Source organism: Acyrthosiphon pisum, chromosome A1 (genome assembly GCF_005508785.2).
Source record: "Acyrthosiphon pisum isolate AL4f chromosome A1, pea_aphid_22Mar2018_4r6ur, whole genome shotgun sequence".
In the NCBI taxonomy this organism is placed as follows: Eukaryota; Metazoa; Arthropoda; class Insecta; order Hemiptera; family Aphididae; genus Acyrthosiphon; species Acyrthosiphon pisum.
The window spans coordinates 81074034-81100168 of NC_042494.1; the positions used below are offsets into that span (position 1 = coordinate 81074034).

Below are 26135 nucleotides of genomic sequence, written 5' to 3' on the forward strand. Positions count from 1 at the left end.
GAAATTTTTTATTTTTATCGTCAAAATTTATAATTTATTTATTTAAATAAATGATCATGAATTTTGACAATAAAAATAAAAAAATTTCGGCAAACGAAAATGTACATAAAAAAAAATATACATAATGGTAAAAAAGTCGGGACTAAAATGCAAAATGCAAAATTATATGAATAATAACTAAACAGTTTATTTCTAGTGAGTAGCTACAGAACACGATGTTACCACTAACCTCGATGAATAGTCGAATAGACGACAACTGATAACTATCGTCTGCAAAAGTGCAACAAATTTCAAGAATAATAAAATAATATTTTATAATACCAAGAATAAGTCAATACATACGGGCTACGGGTAACAGTTTTCATACTTACGTGTTATACAAACGCGCAATACACTGATAGTAGATAAACACATATATTTTTAGAATTCGGTGTAATCGAAGTGTCGACGTCGTCGTCTTATAGTTTTATCTTTTATAGAAATATAATATATACAAATATATTTTGAAAATAATAAAAATACAATTAAAATACTGACGATGCCAAATTGCCGACAACTTTTACCAAGTGTCAAATTTGCCGACTAAATATTTAAAAAATCTTGAGTGTGTGGGGAGGGGGTTAGACACCCCCCTAAACCCCCCCTCAAAGGACGGCTCTAATAAATTGTAGGAATAAATGTTTTTAGATACGTTAAATATTTTTGCATTGAGTTATTTTTTCGTAAGCTTTTTAAGATCTGGTTGCATTGAGGTAAGGGAAGTTCTGAGTAATTCTATGAGATGCCATCATTTAAATTTAAACGATATTTCTCGACTTAAAGATGTCGCTAATTCTATACAATTTGAAAATTATATTTAATATTTTGGGTACCTTAATTGAAATACTTCTCCACTAGTCTACGCCCGATACCTATTTAGTGTAATTCAAGTAGGTACCGACGTATTAATAATAATAATAATATAAAAATTATTTATTCAATAATGCAATAACCAATATTTTTAAATACTATTCAGTAAGCTACGATTTGTGAGTTTTTGCCAACTCGCACGCGTAACATAAACATTAAACATTACATTTTATCATTATTATTTTTATTACATAATAATATCTGATAATAATAATATTATCATCTCATCATCATCTCTTGACACCCGCCTACAGTAACTCGCTTTTATCAGTCGCGAGGCGATAATAAATTGCGTCCCGAATCAAAATCCGTCTCGCAACTTTCCTAAATATTTATATATATTATCATTCCATCCGAGTGGGATTTTCTCACTTGTTTATGTATACATTTTTTTCTGGCGAAATAAAAGATATTATTTCAGCATCAAACTCGCACGCGGTGCATATGGACGGCATACGCGTATGTGAGGTACATGGGCTATACTATATACGTTTATAGCCAATACGTGGGATCGTACGATATTATACGGTTCTTTTTTTTTATCTTCCTTTTGAACCCGACCTTTATAATGTCCATCGTACACACCCGTTATCACGTTTTCGTAGCGTCCGGCCATTCGAAAAGACGTCTCCGTTTGGCGGTAACACCAGCTGGGCACTGCAATAGACCGGCCTGTCGTTGACGACAATATTAAAATGTTTGAGAATTAAATCCCGATAGCAATTTGTTTCGAATCATCGAAAAAGACGATTCGATGGTCTTATACAATCAAGGGTGTCGGAGTCTACCTTTTTTTATTACAAAAACTATATATTCTTACTTCACAGGAAAAACTATCGCATCTCGTGAAATAACCAGATTTTGATCATTTTTGTTTTTATTTGAAAGATGGGAAGACTTTGTGCAGGTCGGATCGGGTTACGATTTAAAAAAAAAGTGTATTTTCATCGAAATGTTTAGTATAATAATCGCCAAGACATACCATACATTTCCGAGTATTTTTAAATAGGTAGGTACCTATGTTTTTCTGCCATTAATTAAGTTAATTCAAAAATCAAAGTTTTGATGCATGACTTGAAGAAAGTTTTTCTCTTTTAAATAAAAAAAAAATGATCATAAACTGTCCGCGATTATAAAGATACGAACAGTGATCTTTTTTTCTCAAAGTAATTTTTGATCGTCGAAATGGTTTGATTTTATTTTTCCGTACAGCTTAATATACGGCCACCATCCTACACGCAGACTAGAAATTACTACCGAATTTTCGTCCCATAATAAATAGCTTCCAGCAGTCTTAATCGCAGCGATCTCGGCCAATTTTCTTGGAAAACCAGTGGTAAACGAATCTAGGTACGACAATAAAGAAAATCGAATTAAAATGCTACACGTAATGTGTGCAAAATATCGCGGACGAAACCATATATTATGACGTAGTGTAGTGTATTGTTATAATAAATAATAATATAGTTACCTTGGTACCTAAACAACCTACCTGTGCGATCATAATTATTTCGACTCGGAGCACGTCGTGGGCGTCGCGTGGCACACAATGTAAGTCCGTCGGTTTCAATCAAATCGCACGCAATTGTTTTCTAAAGTTAAGATGTGTACCTATAGTCTACCTCTGTGCAGAACAATATAAACTTTCAACGCTTCAGCTGCACGTGCACTATAAGGTATATAATATAACTGTAGCCTGTAGGGTAATATTGTAATCAATTGTTAGCAGTGTTATAATTATTGTCATTATGCAATCGTTTTTCTCCGTCTGCCAATAATAATAATAAATAATTACTAATTAATTTAGGGTTGACGGTTTTTTCAGTATACCGTCAAAATCGGTATACCGGTTTTTGCACAAATACCGCTGCAACGGTATACCGTAATACCGGTACATACCGTAATACCGGTGCATACCGGAAAACATACCATAATATAATGTTTTTTAAAAATTGTTTACCCCCTCAGCATATCATTTCAGTGTTTTTCAGTTTTCCCGTAACACGGTTTTTCGGTATTACGGTTTTTCGGTATATACCGGTATTGCGGTATACCGTTTCATACCGGTACCGAATCTAATACCCGCAATACCGGTTTCAAATTTCAATACCGTCAACCCTAAATGAATTACTATCATCGTTCCACGATAATACTATATAGGTACCTACGCGTATACCGTGTTATTGACTATTGTACCTATTTACTTATACGGGGTGATCCATTTAACGTAAGACACTCGTTATAATTCAAGAAACACTAACAGTTTTGAAAATATTTCTTTACATCATTTTAAGTTGATAAAAAACAACATTTTTGGGAAAAAAATATTTTTATCGTTTATAAACACTTGTAAACAACTTGTAAACACTTTTTTTGAAAATGTATTCGTTTTCCGTTTCGTTTTCCTAAGCAGAATATTATTTAGAGTATTTATACCTAGAAAAATCGAATTCCAGACAATAGTAGTTTATAATTATTTAAAGTTTAAAGTTTAAATGAGCGGGGTTGGAAGAGGTAGTATACCAACATTTTGTGGGATGCCTCGTTACACCACTTCATCTTACGGACCAATCTTTAAATCTATATAGCTCATATAAATTTACTACTCGTCTGAAATTTAGTATTTATAATATACTGAAGTATAGTTACTCAGCTTTGGAATAAGGAATTAAAAACGTTATATTGTCACTAAATAAAAGTTAAAAAAATTAAAATAGTTAAAATATATTTTTTTGGAAAAATGTTATCGTCATATTATTAATTACCCAGTATAATATTATTTCAGTAAATTATTTTCTAGGTAAGTTATATATTTTGTTGCATAATAATTTAATATTAGATACGTACCTACATTTCGGTATCTATATGAAATGGTCTCGTTTTCCGTGTGGGGTTACAACACATTTCGTATGAGAGCCTCTCTATCACGATGAGAGGAATAACTACAATTTCCAAGGTATAATCAACGTGAGCCTCAGTTTTCATTAAATAAGAAATTCTAATTTTAGAAGAAATAAAATGGTCGGAAAAAACGTATAATGGTTTGTTCTTGTGCTATCTGCTATCATTAAATAAACATAAGTCGGAGGTAACGCTCTCAGGTTTGTTTTAAAAAATATAATTGTATAGTTTCATTCGGTATCGTGCGTCTGAACGAATATTTACATTACGACAATATTATTATCGACGTAAACGATTAGATGTAATTTTCAATTTAAACTCAACAATGGCGTGGATCGCGACGACAAATATTATGTAAAACTATACAATATTTCAAGCGCAGGTATCTACATATTTTGCCGGAATAGGATTTTAAAAGTGAAAAATAATGCGCAATCGAATGAAATGAGAATGAAATATACATATTTTTTTTAAATGAAAGTAGAAACTAGAAAATATGTATTGATGTCGAGATAATATTATTATATGTAATCCTTTTTTGTCAGACGACAATGATTTGAAATCTGTTTTACTTCGCCGAAGTTTTCGCACTAAAACGGAAAACTTAATAACACTTTGGGACAAATAAATTCACTCACGCAATACACAGGACGTACACATAGGATTCAATTCCCCCTCCCAATACGACTCATCACTGCAGCTACCCTACTCGTGGTGACTGTAATATTTCGATAGTTCTAAATTTTTGTGCTCTGAAAGTTACGTTGTCGTCGTCGTCGTTGCTGTTTTTATACCGATTTCGTCGATTGTTTTTCTTTTTTCCCCTCGCAAAGTTTACGATCTAGGTATATACGAGATGGCCGCCAGCACGATGTCTTAAATTAAACGTTATTCGTTCGTCGGGATGGTATCACTGCTGCTATACTTGTACTCGTTCCAAAACACGTGTGTTGTATTATTAATATTGCCGACGACTGTTGTGCATTCCCTGATAAATAATATGATCGGAGTAAAAATGAGAAAAATAAAACCACCGAGCACAGCGTATACCGGGTGAAATAATGCGATTTCTGTAATAGGGTATTGCCAAACGGACCTCGTTATAATTTATTATTATTTGTTTTAATTCCACGTCGTATACGACGGTCCCGGCGAAAAAAAAAAACAAATAAATAAAAACCGACGATAAACGCAAACTCGCAAATATTTGTGTACTATACACATATACACACGCAGGACACTTCCTGAAACCGTTTTTATGGGTATGGGGGAAAAAAATCGAAATTTCCGTCGGAGTGTGTCGCAGGCTTATCGATTCTGCGGCGGCGTTATAGTTGTCTGCGGTTGTTTTTGCTAAGCACTGTATAATATAGACAAGCCAATAATGCGTCATATTCATATAATAATATAGAATAACAATATTAATATGTACCTACTATAATCTCACATAATATATTATTACAAATTATTATTGTGTTACCGACAAAGCACTGCGTGATCGATAATCAAAGATGTGATTTATTACCTATATTATATTTTTACATTAATATATTATATAATATTATAATTATAATATTTGTTCACTGTCAACTGATATTTTACTAATCGCGTATTCAGTGGAAAGCGGAAATATTTATTCTGGACGCTGTGAATGCGCGTCTTTACTCTTAAGAATTGGGTTGTCAATTTGCCAAATCAAAACGTCGTGAAAATTTGACAGTAACGCTTTTGACGAATCTAAAACTGTATAGAAATACTGAATACATACATTGTATACATATAATAATATATTTTAGAAGTTTCAAGTACCCACGAATAATATTTTTAAATTACAATACAAAACTAAAGTTGTTATTCTAGGTTTTTTATGTAATTTCGTCCAAATTTGAACTTAAAATAACTATTAAAAAAAACGGTGGTTTGGCGTGATGCGGTAGCTACAATCAGTCACGTAACGTGTTTGAGACTACGTACCACTAGTTGGGTGACAATCCAGGTTACCACTTCATAGTTACAAAAACCTTGCCACATATACACGTGTTGCCAACCAATCGTAAAAACCGTTCCAACCTTACCAACCAATACAAAACCAACTCAAGACAAAATATAAAAAAAAATGTATGCGTGTAACGAGTACCCGCGAATGAAGTAAATATTCTTTTAGAGTACTTTAACGGATAGAATATTAGGTGTGTATTGGAAAAACATAAAAAAAATATAATATAATATAGACATGGTCTCAACAAAACTGAACAAAAATTAACAGTCTATCGTGACCAAAATTCCAAACACTATTAACAAATAAGTAATAAGTAATAAATAAATTAAAAGTTGGTATTAATTAAACTTTAATTAATACCAATATAGTATTATTTGCCAACCAACTTCTCAAGCGGATGATTCGGGTGCTAAGCCCTAAGTATAATAATTGATTATCGGGTGACGGGTGTCATGGCTCATCCATGAAGATACAAAATCGAAAAAAAAAAAAATTTGGTCCTAGACCGGAATCGAACCAGCTATATCGTGATTAGTAGTTATACTTGAATTGACAACTACGCTATCGGATAGTGCTGTGAGTAGTGACGGTAAAAATCTCTTGACGCGATTTCGTCCCACAATTTTTCGAGGTGGGTTTCACTTAAAAAAAAAACTGTATTTATATTATATTTTTAAAATTTTCGGTTACAGAAATACAGGATGAACTACTCACGTCTGACGTGGAACCTTGTTTTAAATATAACATTTGATGATACGGATACCTATTAAATACAAAATAATTCGTACATTTTTAATTTGATACATTTTGTCAACATTTCAACTTAAATGCTATTTAAAAAAAATCTTAACTAGGTATGTATTTTTTAACTGATATTGAAACATTATGTTAGGAACCTTGTATTTTATTTTTAAGCTTTTAAAAACAACAAATTACATTTCATAGACATTTGTAAAAAAAAACTAAAAAAATTGAAAATTGAAAATTACCGTTCACACTTCTAAACGAGTCAAGATATTTTGAAAATTTTGTCAAGTATACAAAATGATAAAATAAACATATAGTGTAAATTTCAAGTGTCTACAGTAATTCGTTTTTGAATTACAAAAAAATAAAAAAATCGCTGCATGAGAAATCGAGTAAATATGTTACAAAAATGTGGACTTCAAACATTCGTAAACATTTTAATTTGACTTTCCTGTAAACATTTTTTTTTTTTTTTTTTGATAAAAGTAGAAAAACCTTGTAAGTATTACATTTTCAAATATTAGATATAAAAAGAAACATTTTATGAATTTCTAACTTAAAATTATTTGCAAATTTTCATGATGTTTACGAATTTTGTCAAAATTCTAAATTCAGATGCTCATAAAAAATATTGTGGACTTACACTCAACGTTTTTTTAATCTTCAACAACAACTTATGAGGAACCTTGTATTACATATTTGAGTTTTTTGACCGAACGAAATTTTTTTATTGACATTATAATTTAAAAAAAAGGTTACCCACCCAGTGGATGTCACTCTGCTGTACAGTAGGTTACAAGTGGGTCACTGTAATGGATGGAGTTAAACTTGAAATCAATGATATAATATCATTGTATTAGAAAAACGATTCTGAGTGAAAACGGTCAGTCAGTCTATGATATTACTAAGTATATTTGATGATATTATTGTGAATAAAGTAATTTATTTATAACCTATTTACGTGGGACCTTGTTTTAAATTTGTAATCCTTAGCTATAAAAGTTGAACATTTTATACATTTTTAACTAAATATAATAATTAAAAATTTTAAATTTAATATATTTTGTCAAAATCCGAATTTTAAATGCTTATAAAAAATATTGTGCCTATGTATTTTCAATATTTTTCAACTGCTACTGTAACAATATATCAGGAGCCTTGCATTACATTTTCACGCTTTTTTACCCAACAAATACATTTTTATTGATATTTATAAAAAAAAAAATAAAAAAATTGGAAACTGACAATGTCCGTAAACAGCTCAAAAAGAGTCAAAATATTTTCAAAATTGTATGGTGTATAGAAAATGAAAATATAAACATACGGTAAAATGTTCATGTATCTACAGTTATTCGTTTTTGAATTACAAGAAATAACAAAATCCGCTATGTGAGAAATGTAGTGAATATCCAATCTTATAAAAATATGAAATTCAAACGCTCATAAAAATTTAACTTGATTTGCTTGAAGACATTTTTTTTTTGATTAAGATAGACAAACTTATGAATGATATTGTATTACGACATTTTAAAATCTTAGAATTAAAAAGAAAAATTTTTATGAATTTCTAACTCAAAATTATTTGCAAATTTTCGTCATTTTTACGTATTTTGCCAATATTTGAACTTAAGATGCTTATAAAAAAAAATTGTGACTATGGATTTTTAATTTTTTTCATCTGTCTTTGAAACAATATACTAGGAGCCTTCTATTAAATTTTCAAGAATTTTTAACCAACAAATAAAATTTTATTGATATTTAACCTACTCAATGTTTATTAGATCGTCTAAGATCAAAGACGAATACAATTTTCGGTGGTGGGTGGTCCAACACCTTTTTGATATCAAATACTTGATACTCGTAATTTTTATGTAAAAACTAAAATATAATATTATTAATAATTATACAATAGTCAATAAACCAGTGGTTCTCAACGAAATTTCAGATATTATAATATGAATGGGAGCTTCGCAGTAAAGAATTTTTCAGATTAGTACATAAAATTACCCCTATTAGCCATTTTTCTGCAATTATTTACATTATAATATATTTATATATAACATTTAACAAACATAGAAGTATGTATTATTTATTATTACATAATATAATAATATGCTTGTCATTTAAAATTTAATAATACACAGTTCATAATAAAAATAATAGTACATAATTTTTCAACAACAATATTATTTAACGACTTAAGTAAAATAGTTGAATACCTACATAATATAATAATAATATAATATTATGATCGTCATTTAAAAGGTAATATGATAAGAAAATCCTTACTTAACAGACAACATATAGTACCTATAATACTTAAAATAGTGATGTTTTAAATTTCATCGCTGTCGATCATTCTTAGTGTTAAAAAAAAATTAATTTCTTAATATTATTGTTGAAAAACAATGTACCTACTATTTTTATTTTTTATGAAATGACGATCATATAATATGATATATTACACTATTTTAATTTAAATTTACTAATAAATAATCCTATTTAGGAATGTTATTTTGTTTGTATAATACCTTATTATAACCGGTATCGTACTAGTAATATACCGTATAGAACCTTTAAATATAAAATTAATTTTCTAACAATATTAACTCACTTTTTTTATGCTGCCTGTAAAATGTATAAAATAATTTTATACCGTGTTTATAATACGAATTGCGGAATAAAAATCCTCGGGGAAAAAAATCCCCAGACTACAATAATATTACTCACAACCATTGCAAATGATTGAACAAATATTTTTTTTTAAATGTTAATTAGTATCTACTATCTATAATTACCACATTATTAGTATTTAATTACAAATACGTACCAATTTTATATTATATTATAATATATTATATCATTCAAAAAATTAATATATATTATAAATAATTTTCTAAAATTTCAAACAACAATATTATAATTCGCAAATTTTTGTCGTTATAAGTTGAATTACACATAATATAGATATTATCGTAATTTAAAACAAAATATTATTTATATTATCATTAATATTCTATTATCACTATATATAATGTTTTTGAATGATTGACTAGTCGGTGGTGAACGATCATTAAGCAATGCCATGGACTAAGATATAATGGACTGGACACGACAAGGTGGGAGGGTGACGGGGGACGGCCCGCAAAAGGTGTCTCTGTTATTATCCACACTCATAATCCAGAGTTTTCAGCGCTACCAGTGGTTTTATTTGGCGTCACATTTTGTATATCAGTCCGTGTTTTATGCAGATGGCGCTGTAAACTCTCGATTATGATTGCGACCCCCCGCATTTACTTCTTCTACATACTTTCGAGGCCACTGATAAGCCGCTCGTGTCCAGTCCGTTATATCTTAGTCCGTGGCAATGCTAACGAACGTTTAGCAATGTTAATTGTTAAAAATTAGTACATGGTTACATGGTCATTCAGTAATTAGTATGTGTATCAGAAATTTAGAAAACATAGATTTATATAATATTATTATGGTAGGCCTGTGTTAGAAAAACAGCAAACACCTGGTTTTGGTTTCCCGGCATTTTCATGCATAGATAATAATATATTATCTATGTTTCTATGTTTATTATGAACGTGTTGATAATACGAGTGAGACCGGACGTGTTGGATGCTATAAACGTTTGCGCAGCCAGGCAGACGCGACCCATAGACCTTATACAATAACATGTTTATAATACTATCCATGGCCGTGGCCTCTGAATACACGCGGACGTGTGAACGTGTTAAATCGTACAATTCGTACATTATCTTAAATCGCGTTTGTGTAAATAAGGCTGTGGACTACCTACATTAATTTTATTCCAACTATACCAGTGCATAACATACGTCATACAGGTTAAGAACCGCTAAGATTGAACCGCTCGGTCGACCAAAACTCATCGCATCGGCGCATCCCCACCACTAGACGGCCCCCACTTCGAGCGTGGTTAGTATCGGCTGCCACGAAACTGCAGCTGTGCATTGTAGTATTACACTATTACAGTGATCTTGTGTGCATGTGTAGGTAACTACTATGGTACAGTTGTTGTGTGTGTGCAGACGTGCAGTTGCGGCTGCGTTTTGTCGTATAGTGCGTAGTGAACTTTATTTTGTAGCACATTCTTACCGTCACCTTGTTCAGCCGTGTTCGTCCATGCGACCGTGCTCCCGAGTGTACGTTCACTTTTACGATTTCTGTTTATATTCCACATAATAAAATTAGTATATCATATTATCTGGTTTGAATTTTATAATATTCCAATTGTTAATACTATTATTTTTGTGGCCATGACGTCTTGTAATTGTTCAAAGATCATGAAACAACTACAAGCCGTAGACTCCAGCCGCTCCAGGTCTCCGGTAAAAAAAAACGCAAAGGGAAAGGTCAGTAAAAATTAATTTTATCATTTATTTAATAATACTTAAGTCGTTAATTGGACAATAAACAAAGACTATAATAGTCTGTAATCCAAAACGTACTATATTGCAAAAATTGACAAAATTGAGTTAGGTATCGATTCTTATGGAAAAAATATCGATACATCGATTAGCGTCTTCAGAATAGATCAAAATGTACTATTTCCTGTTCAAATCTGCGGTTCAAAATGACTGGTTAATTCAAAACGAACCTTTTCCATACATAAAAATAATATTTAGAAAATCAAAACGTACTTTTTCCAGTTTTACACCAAAACGTACTATTGCCCATGTTAAAATAATAGGAACAAATCAAAACGAACTATTTCCGAAACGTACTTTTTTATGTTACGCCAAAACGTACTTTTATAAGGAAGTAAAAATGTTATTCTAAAACGTACTAAAATGTAATTTTAAAAATTTCAATTTAGTTTGAAATTAAATTAAAAATATAACTCTAGAATATTTAACACATTTTCATCGTTTTAAATATAAATAATATATTATTAAAGAATTAAAAAAAATCCTTTTTTCTCAAAATGATTTGTCTGATTATCAATGGTTTGTTTTTATTGGAAATGTTAAGATACGGAAAATTGCTTCTCCTGAAAAATCAGTATTTTGGCAATATTACGTTTTGGATTTCCACCCCACAATTGGAACACATTCTCCCACTAGACAAAAATATTTTGGTTTTATTTTTTTATTTATTGTCCTTGAATATATTATAATATGCTGTATTTATAATAATATATTATTTCAATTTCAGCGAGTAGATTCTAGTAAAAGACTTATGATAATTAATGCGTACAAAGCAAAATTGGAGGCAGATCCAGAAAAGACTATAAGAACACTCCGGCAAGAGATATCTAAAGAACTAGGTATAGGATCAACTACTATTTCCAAAACAATAATGGTATATAACCGTTCGAAAATAGTGATATCTCCAAATAGAACTCGGGTTAAGATATCCGCCCGCATTATATTTGAAGAGTTCGCAAGAAATCTGGTTCGTAGGCACGTGCACAGTTTTTGGTATAAACGTGAAATTCCGACAGTCGACAAAATATATCAAGCGGTTTCTAACGATGACTCTTTACCACCCATCTCACGGACCGGCCTTTTTCGTCTTTTAAAAGATATGGGTTTTAAGTACAGTAAACGAAGCGGAAATGGTGCACTGACGGAAAAAAGTGAAATAGTTTTGTGGCGTAGACGGTTTCTTGAAGATTTACGAAAATACCAAAAAGAGGGTCGGCATTTATATTACTTGGATGAAACCTGTATAAATGTCGGTGAATGCACAATACAATCACCATGGGACGCACATTTGGAAGGTCAAGCAACCGCTGCTGTAAATGCATCGGAAGAAGATAAACGTGTTATAGTTCTCAACATAGGTTCCGAAGACGGCTTTGTTCCCGGCGCATTATTATGTTTTGAGTCGAAAAAGAAAACTAGGGATTTTCACGATGAAATTAGTCCCAAAATATTTAACAATTGGATGGAGAGTGTATTGCCTAGATTAAAAAAGAAATGTGTGATAATCATGGACAATGCCTCATATCATTCAGTAAAGATTGACAAGGCACCTTCGTCGAAAACCGAGAAGGCTGACATTATTAATTGGTTGAAGGATAAGAATGAAACTATAGACAGACCTATGGTTATCCCACAACTCCTTGAAATGGTGAAAAGGGTAAAGCCGCATCATGATAAATATGTAATTGACGAACTAGCAGAACAATATGATTCTATTATACTACGACTACCACCATATCATTGCGACCTTAACGCAATTGAATTGGCTTGGCCATTGGTTAAAAGTTATGTAAGTAAGAACAATACAACTTTTACATTAACCGATGTCAAACAGTTATTAATTGAGGGCGTCGAACATGTAAAGCCAACCATGTGGAAGAATTTTATCAGTCAGACGAAGGCAGAAGAAGAAAAACTTTGGAAAATTGACTTCATTGTAGATGACGTTTTATCCGCAGAAGTTTTATCCAACGGAGATACATCATCAGACGACTCCAGCATTGCATCTGACTAATTGTTTTATTTTATTGTTTTAGGTAGGTACATTTTTTTTAAAAAATGTACCTACATACCTATATTGCATATATTTTTAATTTTTTTTTCTATTGTTTATATATTGTATAATATGACTAGATTGAACACTCTCTATTTGATATGTAAGTAATAAAAAACCATAATTTATAATTTATATTTCTTGTTATTTATTTGTATGCAAAGGCCTACCTATACCTAGTACCTACCATTAAATTATTACAGATTACAATATACCTACAATCTTACATTCTACCGCTGCGAGTAGATAGGTATTATAGTAGCAAGGCATATACACTGTGTGTTATGGTCAAGTCGGGTGACTGTGGCCTTGAAGATGGTCTCCGGGGGGAGGGGGCGTGGTATACGTTATCAATTAAATATTTTATATCAATATAATAAATTATTTGAAAAATGTCAAATAACAATATAATATTTAATTCATATTTCATATTTTATAGCAAAATGTATAGAATTATACTGAAACTGACCATACCATGCATAAAAAACTTTGAATAGATAAATTAAAACGGCGTCGTCCGCATAGGCGTAACAAGGGGGGGGGCTAAGCCCCCCTAACTTTTATTTTAGCCCCCCCCCCCCCCGTGATAATTCCTATACACTCCACCAATGGTAGCTAAACTTCCAAATTTTAATTTAAAATATAAATTAATTTTTTTATATAAAAACTGTAGTGTAGTTTTTAGTTTTTACTACATAGTAAGTACTTACATACTACATAGAAGTTGCCAATAAGGTTAGGTTATTCCCAAAGATTGTCTTCGCTCAGAATAATAGACTTTGGATTTTATTTTTATAACATTTTAATGTATAAAATATGGTGATACGATTAACGACTAACTACGACGATCGTTGCGCCTGCCGGCCGCTTTAGGGGTCTTTTGCTAATCTAACCAATCAGATTTTATCTAATTTTATTAAAATATACCTTATCATTTTATCATCATTACTCGTCCTTCGATCTTCATAAGTGCAACGGTTGTCTGATACTCTGATCGTTCGTATTCTGGCTAACGTCGTTTTTATTATTATAATAAATTAGTTCAATTTTATTTTCTTATGTTTTTAAGCTTAAATAAATAAAAAATAAATGAAACTGAATTAAAATCAGAAATGTTGGTTAGATACTTAGATAACCAATTATTAATAATTTTACTGTGTTATCATTTAACAATCACTAGTAATTTATATAACGTCTAAGGAGTATAGTTCAAAAATCTGTTTTTCCAAATGTATATAAAACACTACATATTTTATCAATTTTTGTTCCAACAAGTTCTACATCTAGTGATGTGTACCTAAAAAAAATATATATTTTAATAGTTTAATGTTTACCTCCTCATTCCACTTTTTTATGGTAAGTATTATACACACACTTTAATCTTTAACTATATTTAAAAGACAAAAAATTTTAGTATGTATGTCCGTTATACATTCCTAAACCGTACATCCGATTGCGATGAAATTTGGTACAGAGGTAGATTAGACCTCGGGAATGGCTTAAGCTACATTTTGTCACGAAAAAAGGTAAATAAGATGTCCAACCGGCCACCCGGGGATATTCTCAAACAGGGGTATTGCAGAGATTATTATTATTTTAGTTTATGCGCGAATGATTGCTATTGGTTTAAACAATAATGTATGTTTTTGCATTGTATTTTTTTTCTTATAATAAAAAATAAAAGCCCCCCCCCCCTAACTCTGAAGTCTAGTTACGCCCATGGTCGTCCGTGGTCAGTGGATTGTTTCCGTTTATATAATTTCGTAACAGAAACGTTGCCAACATTCTATCAGATTACAGATACGGTGCAACTTTTATAGTCTAATACTTCATAACGTATACAGAGACCTGATCAGCTGATCGAATATCGCTTCTATATTGTTATCTTTGATAGTAGGTAGCAATAGTAGCAGGGGTACGACACTGCGTGTATTGGCAAAATCGGGTGACTGTGGCCTTGGACATGGTCTCCAGGAGGGCGTGGCATATGTTATCATTTAAATAAATCATTTCAACATCATTGTCACAGTCCACAGAATAATAATAATGCCCATTGGCCATTGCCTTGTATCCGTTTTTAAGATTTCGTAACAAAGAGGGATACACGTTGCCAACATTCTATCAGATTACGGATACGGTACAATTTATAGAGTCCAATACTTCATACCGTAGGGATACGTAAACCCACACAGCTGACCGAGTGTCTATTCTATATTGTTCTGTGATAGTAGGTGCCCAAAAAAGGTTCACTTCACATGATGTTTATACAATCGGTATACCATCTATAATGACGCCGCGCCGGTCATACGACGTTAATATTTCAAGGTCTCGGCAAAATCCGTTTCTTCATAATAATATGTACAACAACGTCTGGTTAGGTGTATAAAGACGTTGTTTTACGGTCCATTGGTATAGATATGATACTGACCATATTATGTTGGTGTATTCGATAAATTATATTCCAGTTTGACCATAGGTTAAAAAACGAGGTGTCTATTATTAATCGCTAATTAACACTGGTTAGCACAATATTATATTTTGTGTATTATTCTATGTATGCTGCACGGTGACAGAACGAACGACGAGCACTGATGAACAATGACGATGATTGTGTCAACCAATGACAGAAAGCACAGAGTCCGCCTGGGGGTCAGACGTAACCAAAGTCTACGTGCGCGAAAGGGGTTCAATCTTAACCTGAATAATAGAGGATAATAATATAATTACTATTAAAGTATCACATGTCTTGTACGACTGTCTATTTTGTAATACAGGTCCCACGTAAAATTTGCTACAGTTATAAAAAAAAACTGGTTTTGAATATTTGGTTACAATGATATTGTGAAGATCTTATCTGCTCGATAGACGTATAATGTATTGTTTCTAATTAATATTTAGTAATCATAATATTATGATGATTATAATGATTATTTGTAATTAATAAAAATTCACTTTTCGAAACATCGTTAACAGTAATAATTTATAATTAACAATATGTGAAGACGTGAAGTTGTCATACATTTTGGTCACCGTTATGACTAAGGTGGAAGGTAGACCGTATACGGTAGCTAGGTATAGTAATCTATGATGGCTAGCAACCACGGTTTTACTGATTAAAAGGACTACTGTTTATTATACTGTCCATATTCACTGATCGTTTTGGAAATAAAATAGATGGTGAACCGTCCAGTTATTGAACACCCTCCAGTAATTGAATAACCTCAACAAATGCATTAAAATTAACTGAGCTAGGTATCTAATTTAAAATAATTTTTGTTTTCAATATTAGACATAGTGGTCATACTGTATGACCACAGTTTGATAGTTAATATGTGATACCTAACAACCAAGTGATTAATATTCAAAATCACATAATACTTATTTATTAATACCTATTTCATTTATAAATAATAACTAATGCATGGACAGGTGATGGCCCGGATACGGAAAATAATATAATCAATTCTAATGTTCATATGAATGAAATAAATATATCTTCTAAATATTTTAGATTCTGAGCGGAACGAGGAAGCTAGTAGTTTTACAATGGTGTTTATTTTTTTATTTTTTTTTATATCCTGTATACAAATTTTCTAGCAGAAGGAGTGCGTTGATTTCAACATAATATAGTACCTTATATTTTAGCAAATTGGATCAAAATGGTACTTTAGAGAGGTAGTTTTTCGATTTTATCGAGTTATTTATTAGTTATTTAATGCCACTGGAAAAACCACAAAAAAATTACGAAAAACCGCTAAAAATGGGATTTTAATTTCTAACGCTTTGTTTATCACCATAGAAACGAATAAAAAATAATGATATTATTATAATATTAATTTGACTTACATGATATAATAAAATAATAACAATATAAAATACCCAGACTGACAAACCGTCTCCGCTCAGAATCGTTTTTCTTATACAATGATATTATATTATTGAATTCAAGTTTAATACAACCCATTATACAATGACCCACTTGTAACCTATTGTACAGCAGAGCGACATCCACGTAAAAGAACAATAGTGAAGTTGTGGTGTCAATATTACAGAGCAGTTGAAGTGACGAGGGGGGGGATGTCAAAGTTCGAGGTGTTGTTATGGAGTGTTCAGAGTTAGGTAGGGTGGTAAGTATTCATCGAAAGTGTAAGCAGAGAACGAAAAGGATGTGAGGTATGGCCAAATCGGAGACGGAAGAACGAGATTATACTATGCATTTCCTAAGAAGATTAAGGTTGTAAAACCAGTGTAGTGTTGAGGTGGGAAATAGTTCTACGCCAAGTTTCGAAATGAGGTGGTAGCGTTTCTCAATGGCTTAGCCATAAAAATCTTTATGTACATCGTAAGGTTAGGGCTGATAAGTTAGACCACAGGATTTTAATACTCTGAGGGTACCCGAGAGATGGCGTGGATTTAGATCGTTTGTTGGTGAATTCGCGATCTGCGTTTCGTCGACCGTTTTCGTGATCAACCGGAAACATGATATCAATACCTCCGTAGAATATGATTTCCGGATCGCAGACCGCCGAAGAGCCAATACATATAATAATATAGTGCCTGTTAATACATACGCATAATATATTATGATCTTATATGTATTTTTTACGCGATCGTGGTTTATTTTCTACACTATACCGGAAACATTTTGCCCGACGCGTGGGTAAATACGACTTTGCGAGATTACGACTTCCTGTGGCAACAACCATGGTATACAGAAACATGAGCATAAAAGCGACAATATTGTGTGTCGTTTGGGTCGTAAACGAGCCACCACTCTTCGACCACTATGAGTATGCCTCATTTTAAATTTATAAAAAATACCCAAAAACATATCCATCGTTGTACGGATAAGCGTTTCGATTATTATTATTATAATCATCAGTCGTTATGTTTTTTTTTGATTGCAAAGTTCTCATGGGTATTTGAAATAACGCGCTAAAAAACGTTTTGTAAGTCTCGAACGCAGTCTTAACCGGTACTTTTTATTATTTTTTTTTATTTTGTTATGAGACTAAGGTAGTGTGGAATAGCTCTGCACGAAGCACGACTTCATACTAACTCGATGTTTTCGGATTAATAATTCGTCTTCGTGATATACGGATCTTTAAAAATAATCATTAATTTAACATTTTCCATGTACCTATGATAATATATTTTAATAAAATATTCGTATAATATTAATATATTATAATCACATTATTAAGTAAGTACCTTAATGTTTATAACTGAATTATTTAAATTAGAAAAACTATACTGCCGGCGGCTTTTGTACAGTGTAAATATTTATTCGCCATTAAAGCGATGGAAAAAATAAATATATTATACTTAATACGCGTCATATATTTATATATACGCAAACGAAGTATTGATTTCTCTGCAGGGTATACGAAAAATGCTGTTCCGGCCACGTCGTCAACGTTTCTTATTCGTCATTTTCGCCACCTTTGCAGCGTGAATTCGAAACCCCTAAATAATAATAAAATAATGTAGGTACCTATAATACAACCCAAAATAATAATAATAATAATTTGAAGAACGTAGATTTTGAAACACCTATTGCTACCTTTGCCGTTTTTGTCAATAACTCGTTATTCTTGCGATCGAACACTTTATACGATATTATATTATATGGGTATCATGATATGGGTACACCGATTTTCGTTTTATTTAGATAATAATATAATCTATCAAAACACATCTCACACGTATAATTTATTTGATCATGACGTACACCAAGTACGCGATTTGTTTGCGTGCAATGTGTACTGTATTATAGTCGCTTCACGACGTCGTTCAACTATACGACGGTAAACGCGTTTCGACTTAAAAGTCTATCGTAATAATATCTGAAAACGGAAGTAAATATTCATCAACGGCGGTGCTGTCACCCGAGTCTGATGAAAAAATAATAAGACCACGTAGGTATTTTATAATAAATGCAGTAAATACAATTTGTAATAGGTAACCTATACCTAATTGATTTTTGTATTACATTTTATTTCTAAGAACATTTTTTATGAGTTGATTCATTTTACGTATGGCACTCAGCATTTCTGAAAAAAACTAACATTTTTGAAATCATTTATTTTCTATAATTTTAGTTGTTACAAAAAAACATTTTTGGTAAAAAAATATTTTCTAAATTTATTACTCTTTTGAATGAATTTACATTTATTTTTAATTCCATATTCCGAAGCAGAATATATTATTTTTATCTATACAAATAAAATTGTCGGACAAGTAGGTTATTACTCATTAGTTATTTATAACTTAGAAGTAAGTATTTTAAGTTAAGCTGAACGGAGTAGTGGACAAACATTTTGCGGGCTACATACTCCTGTACCACTCTATTCCGCTCAACTAAAATTTAAATACATACAATACATAAACTACCCATCATAAATTACATTTTTATGTATAGAATACCTACTACAAAAAATATTTGACTTTGGAATAAGGAATGCATGTGGTCATTAAAAAAAGTAAAAACGATAACGATAAAAATTGGTAAATAATATTGCGTTTTGTAATGAATAATGACAAATCACTAAACAGTAATAGTATAATATGTAAACAAATATTTTTCTCTAAACGTTAAATTGATCATCTGGTATATTTATTCTGCACCGTGCCAATTCTACCTGTCGCGAATATGACACGATCAAACAGGCAATACTGGTAATAGGTAATAGCTAATAATAGGTATACCTAATATTATTATGTTATTCAAATAACGCCTGCAATGTTGATACTGCTGTTATCAGGCACGTACACAAAAATAAACCGGTGGAGGAGGTTCATATTCTATATATATATAAATAAATTACACAACTATTCATTTTCGGGGGGGGAGGGGGGGTTGAACTCCCAAAACCCCCTTTATACGTGCCTGGCTGTTATGCTGGTGTCCTAGGGACAAAGGTGAATCGCCACAAAAATGGGTTTTAATCATCACCGTCAGTCATGCAGCCGGCCGAGTATCGGTAGCCTATCGCTTTTTATGGCCAACTGTGTATTATAATTTAAACGAGAAAATATTTTTTTTACAAATATATTTTATCATTTTATTTATGCTCAAGTTTTAAATCTGCTTACGGTGCACTTCGTAAATTATCGTTTACAACAATACAGCTGACACTCATATACAAATGTCGGTCCTAAGCCCATCGTGTTGCGCGCATACTGTGTGCCGTCCTATTATAATTATTATTGTATAATTAAATTTGAATAATTCAAACTTGCTTTATTTTATAGATTATAAGAGTGATGATACATACTATCCCTACTTATATATTTTATTGTAATCAAATTTTATTGTAATTTATTAACCAAGCTCAATTTCTTGCGCGTGGCGGTCTAAAATACTTGTAGTTCATCATCAGTGTTGAGACTTATCTAGATAAAAACATATACAGCACTAACGGCGTTGTGGGTATAGCTTACAAGATGAAAGTACCAAAATATCGCTCTTTTTATTTAAAAAAATGTATACAGCTTTATAGTTGCAAAAGAAATGTTATTTTTTGATGTTTACAATATTATATAGAACAACTTTTAAAAATATACATCATTTTTGTTATTGAAGCCACAAACTCGATCTAATAACAAGACGTCACAATACAGTTTTTTTTTATATTCTACTAGGAATTGGTACACGAATTCAATGATGTATCGGTTACAAAATAAGAAGACGTAATATTATAAAGTGAATAGTGATCTGTTATAAATTGTGGTCGTATTTAATATTATATAAATGCATAAACCATTATAGCAAAGAAAGGAAACACATGTTATAAATAATTAATAACAAAAATAATTTATACCATTCAGTTGTTTGCTTGCTTATCACAAAAATATCGTTAATGTTTGTCTAAAAATAGTTAAGTATTAGGTCATATTTGAATATTTTTTTCGAAATTCGATAAGGAATATGTGGCTAAAACGTTTTAAATTCATGTCACATTGATATGATTGATGTATGTATCAGTCGGAGTTGGAAGCATCACGGCCTACCTAATCGAAGTCTAGTAAGTTATAAACTATTGGCTGCAGTGTTGGGTAAGTTACTTTTAAAAAGTTACTTTACTCGTTACTAAGAGATAAATGTAATTAAGTTACTTTACTCGTTACTCAAATAAAATTGTAATGAAATTACTTTACTTTTCAAATAGAAAAGCAACTCATTACTTTCTCGTTACAAAAATAAAATTTTTTTTTAATTTCTTGGCAATAATTTTCTGCAGGCAAATTGAACAAGCAAATCCTTTATAAAACCTGTATAGTTAATAGGATCATATAAAATGTAGTCTTCCACACAAGCTATATTCTTAGGAAACCTATTTAAAGGAACAATAAATTTAATTAACTGTTCTCGTGATTTACGGTGTAATTAGACATTTCAAATATCAAAACCATTGAAAACTGAATTTTGCCGAGTTAAGATTGGTAAAAATAATAATACCCGCATTATACATATATTTTTTTTCAATTCACAATATATAGGTAGGTAGGTACTTACTTAATAATTCGAAACTGTAACGCGTTATTCTATAGAAATTACTTTTCAAAAGTAATTTTCATTACATTTTCGTTACTTGGAAATAATTCTAATGAAATTACGTAACGCGTTACAAGCAAAGTAACGCCGTTACAGTAACGCGTTACTTTCGTTACGTTACAACCCAATACTGACTGTTGGAGATCCCGAAGTGGATGGTATTGTGAGGTGAGACATTTTACGTTATTTTCCTGTATTTACGACTTAAATCGACCACATTCATAATCACGAAACATAATAAAATCTATCTTTTAAAAACGAGATAGAAACAATAATTGGATAGTTTAAAAACAAAAATATTTCATTCATAAATAGTATTTATTTATGTAAATATAATAGTTCTTGACGGAAAATATTGTGTTACACATTTTTTTATCAACCCACCCATTTACCTTTTACCAAAGAATTATTTTTTATACGTGCTTGTACACTGTGCAGTACTAAATTAAAAGTTAAAAGTGTTAATAACAATAATATGTGGATGTTGTTGGCTTAAATCAATGCAACTTACAAATAGAAAAATAAATAGCTAGGTACCTACATATACATAATTGTAATTTAAATATATTATTACAAAATATGATCCTTCAAATAAAGACCATAATGTTTATTAGAAAACTTAGGTATACCTAATAATAACAAAATAGCAATTTGTGAGTTCTGTGGATGTACACAATATTAACTTGTTTATTGCTACTACACTTTAGATTTATCCATATCGCCAAATCTACACGGCGATCAATAGTCTTGATTTGTGTAAACAATGAAAATAAAAAACCCAACTAAATTTACTGGAGCAAATAGAATGAATCCAGGGATTGTACCGATTGAACTTCAAGATTTGACTTATTTTGAACAACTTTTAATTGCAAAAGTATAGCGGGTTATGCGTTGTGTACAGACTACACAGTGAAATCAAAAGGTTCACTAGAGTCTAGAGTCCAATGATTCCCAACGTGGGTGGTACCGCCCTCTTGTGGGTTTTCTTGATTATTAGAGAGAGGGGCGCTTAATTATATTAGATTTAAGAATTTAATATATAAAAATCCGAAGTGAGGGCGGTGTGAGATTTTTGAAAATCTCAATGGGGCGTTGAGTAAAATAAGGTTGGGAATCACTCTAGACGATACGCATTTAAAGTAAATCTCATTAATATCGGTCAAGACTCAAGATATTATAGTTAAATAGTTAATCACTCTCCCTAGAACCAACAACCTTAATTACCATTATTGTTATCAGATGTCTATACTGAGCATCGTTGTTTTCATGTAAGACGCTTTTAAATTCTTGTAGCTTTTTCATTTTTTAAATTTAACAATCCATGTAGAGACATAATAATTTAGCAATTGATGAACAGAGTATTTTTGCTCAACTTTCCATTTATGAGAATTTTTCTCATCAGTTTTAATAATTAAATAATTAATTAAATAATCAAAATTCACTAAATATCAAGTACCATTAAAAATCGAACGCTCATAAAAAATTAATGTTACGGTGCAGTAAACTTTTTTTTTCTTTGAAGGTAGAAAAACTTATAAGGAATCTTCTATTAACATTTCTAATATTAGTTATGAAAAGTAAAACTTTTATAAATTTCTATCTGAAAAATAATTTCAAAATTTTCGGGATTTTAATGAATTTTATCAAAATTTGAACTTTAAATGTATATGAATATAATGTATATAATCGTGCTTATAAATCTTAAATATTTTTGAACTGCTATTAAAGGAACCCTCACGATGACCCTTTAATTAAATTTTCAAGCTTCTTTACCAAGTGAAAAAGTTTTCATCGGCAATAGTTTAAAAAATAATCACAAAATCGAAAAAAGTCTCAAGGCTATAAATAGCTTAAATAAAGTCAAAATATTTCGTCACTATATTTGAAAAATGTTAATATAAATATTTTGTGAAAATTTCAATAGTGTCTACAGTTATTATTTTTTGAATTATACCAAAAAAATGAAATAGATTTTTTCAAAATTGGTTTTGAGTAAGAATTCCCATGATTCCTCTATCTTTTTTTGTTTTTCCCAATGGTTTCAAAAACTACTGAGAATTAAAATTTTGATCTACCGAATGCATAAACTATATTCACTTTTCCATCAGAAAAGATGATGATTTTGAAAATTGGAGCATTTTAAGTACCGTAAAATGGGGTAACTTTGATTATTTTTTTACTGTTTTATGACAATTTTACTTTTTATTTTATGGATAACCTACTCTCAAAATTAAATATTAGTTACAGCTAGTTATGATCAATATTTTGGCGTTTTAATTTTTAAATTTCTGATGTTATCTTTTGAGATAAATATTTTTAATGTGCTATCAAAGTTACACAAAGTAGTGGGAAACTTTAATACCTATATATTTCTTAGTGTGATATCAAAGTACCCCATTTTATGAAAAAAAAAAATTAAATCATCATGGTACTGTGGTAAATAAAAATATATGGGCATCAAAGTTACCATATTCTACGGTACCACAAATGTTGATAACAGAAAAATGTCAATACATCATTTTAAATACAATATAATATTATTATACGTTGACCCCTATGCTCAAAATCTAAAAGCAAATTTCAATGTATCTATTCAAAAATATTACTGCATGGTACTGTGAATACCAATTCTCAATTCGTGAAGAGCTCATATTTTTGGCGTGATAAAATATTATAGTGTGTGTAATATTAATGTGTTTCAATTTTCACAGCTTTAATAAAATATCAGGATTGACGATTGACGATCAACTTTGTAGTAGCAATAACAGTAACAAAAAATGACATCGTTACTGTATTTCCTTAAGATATCATAATCCTAGTTTAAATGTTTGCATTTTCGTAGGATTAGAAAAAAATTCAATAAAATGTATACAGTACTTCGCGTTAACTATATTATAATATTAAATAGATACAACAGACTTCATATATGCTGCATGAACAATTCAACATTTAATTATTTGAGAATAAATATTATTTGTAATATAACCAAATAACGTTGAAATAGTGTATCAATATTTTCAAAATAAACAGTGTTGTTTTTTTCAAAATGCGTATTCCATTTTTATTTAATTGAAAAATAAAATAATATAATTAAAATCTATTTATAGTCGACTTAAGTGATATTGGTGAATTCAGTGTTTGGAATAGGGCAATAAATGTCCTATAGCTTTATTATATTACTTTAAGGGTAAGTTTTTTTTATGTAAGACCTTTTAATTCAAAACGGTTTTCTATTATTTCTAACGGTAATGGCAAAAGCGTTAAAAGTCTAGGTACCTACTTCATCTGATATCCAAATAACCAAAAAAAATGACTTTTAAAATCTTGCGTAAGGTTTTAATGAAACGACGTGCTTTACGGAAACGTTGGAATGGACCCAAGACTTTTTTCGATTCGAATTCGTTATAATAAGACTCTTTTCTATGAAATGTTCCAATTAGACTTAACGTGGCTCTGTTGGCTGAGTTGCCCCATTTTTCTCGCAAGCCTTTCGCTTTTATCTCTCGACATTTTGCTCGACCTTATGCACATTATTATAATTTTTTTATACACATACAAAGTCGATTCGAATAGTTATTATGAAAAAAAATGTATGTAGAGTTTCTCAGAATGCGGTATAAAATTAATAAAATTTTAAAATTGCAGTGATTGAAAAATAAATATTATAATAACCGTCAGAAATGATGATATTACGCTAAATTATATTTCTTAAAGACTTAAAACAACAATATCTTTAGCCATCTATACGCGGCTGGTTTTAAATTTTACAAGCATTAATATAATATACGCAATAGTATAGGCGGTATGACGTTTATTATAGACGTTCGAAGTCAGTTTTCATTCATAAGAAAAATAATAATATAATATTTAACTGTACACCATTTTACAGAAAACTGAGTAGGTATGATGTCTTATAGTGTATATCATTGTGCTTAATTTTAATTGCGCATTAGTTTATTATTTCATTTGTATGCACATTTGAAAATATTGCTAAAAAGGATATAAAATATGGCGAATACCGTTAAACACCATAATATATTTTATATATACCTAGGTACATTTATGTGTAGGTAGATTTTGTATACGTATATACATAGGATATACATTTATTATACAACATACACGCTCGTATTGATATAATAATAATGTTCAGCAAATAAAAAAACGGGACGAGTCTTAAACGGGGGAAAAAAGTACGCGAATATAATATTATATATATGCGTAGAACCGTTGTGTGCATACCTATATAATATGAATACCGAATTTCGTAGTAATTTATTATGTCCGTATAGTATGCTATTGAAACATGATTTTAAAAAAAAAATGTGAAAAACTGAAAAAAACGGGGAACAATAATAATGCATACGACGACTGTTATTTCGAAAATATTATCGTAAAAATAATTTTACCCCGTGTTATAGCTAACACGTTATATTATAATCCATATAGGAGGTACGTATAATAATAATAATATAAAAACTATCGAATTATAATAATTATATTTTATTAAGTCGA

General features: G+C 30.6%; 1 protein-coding gene across 1 annotated transcript; it reads left to right on the forward strand.

Moving 5' to 3' along the window:
* Positions 1-10426: 10426 nt before the first annotated feature.
* Positions 10427-13198, forward strand: LOC100568659. Its single transcript, XM_003241350.4, has 2 exons — positions 10427-10935; positions 11738-13198. Exons 1-2 carry the CDS (start codon positions 10840-10842, stop codon positions 13022-13024), a joined length of 1383 nt encoding a protein of 460 aa, XP_003241398.1. The 5' UTR covers positions 10427-10839; the 3' UTR covers positions 13025-13198.
* Positions 13199-26135: the final 12937 nt, after the last annotated feature.

Excerpts from the sequence above, each read along its gene's own strand:
- LOC100568659 (XM_003241350.4), top strand. The coding sequence starts at position 10,840 with ATGACGTCTTGTAATTGTTCAAAGATCATGAAACAACTACAAGCCGTA. Across the intron at positions 10,936-11,737 it reads AAAAAAACGCAAAGGGAAAG|CGAGTAGATTCTAGTAAAAG; the intron begins GTCAGTAAAAAT and ends TTTCAATTTCAG.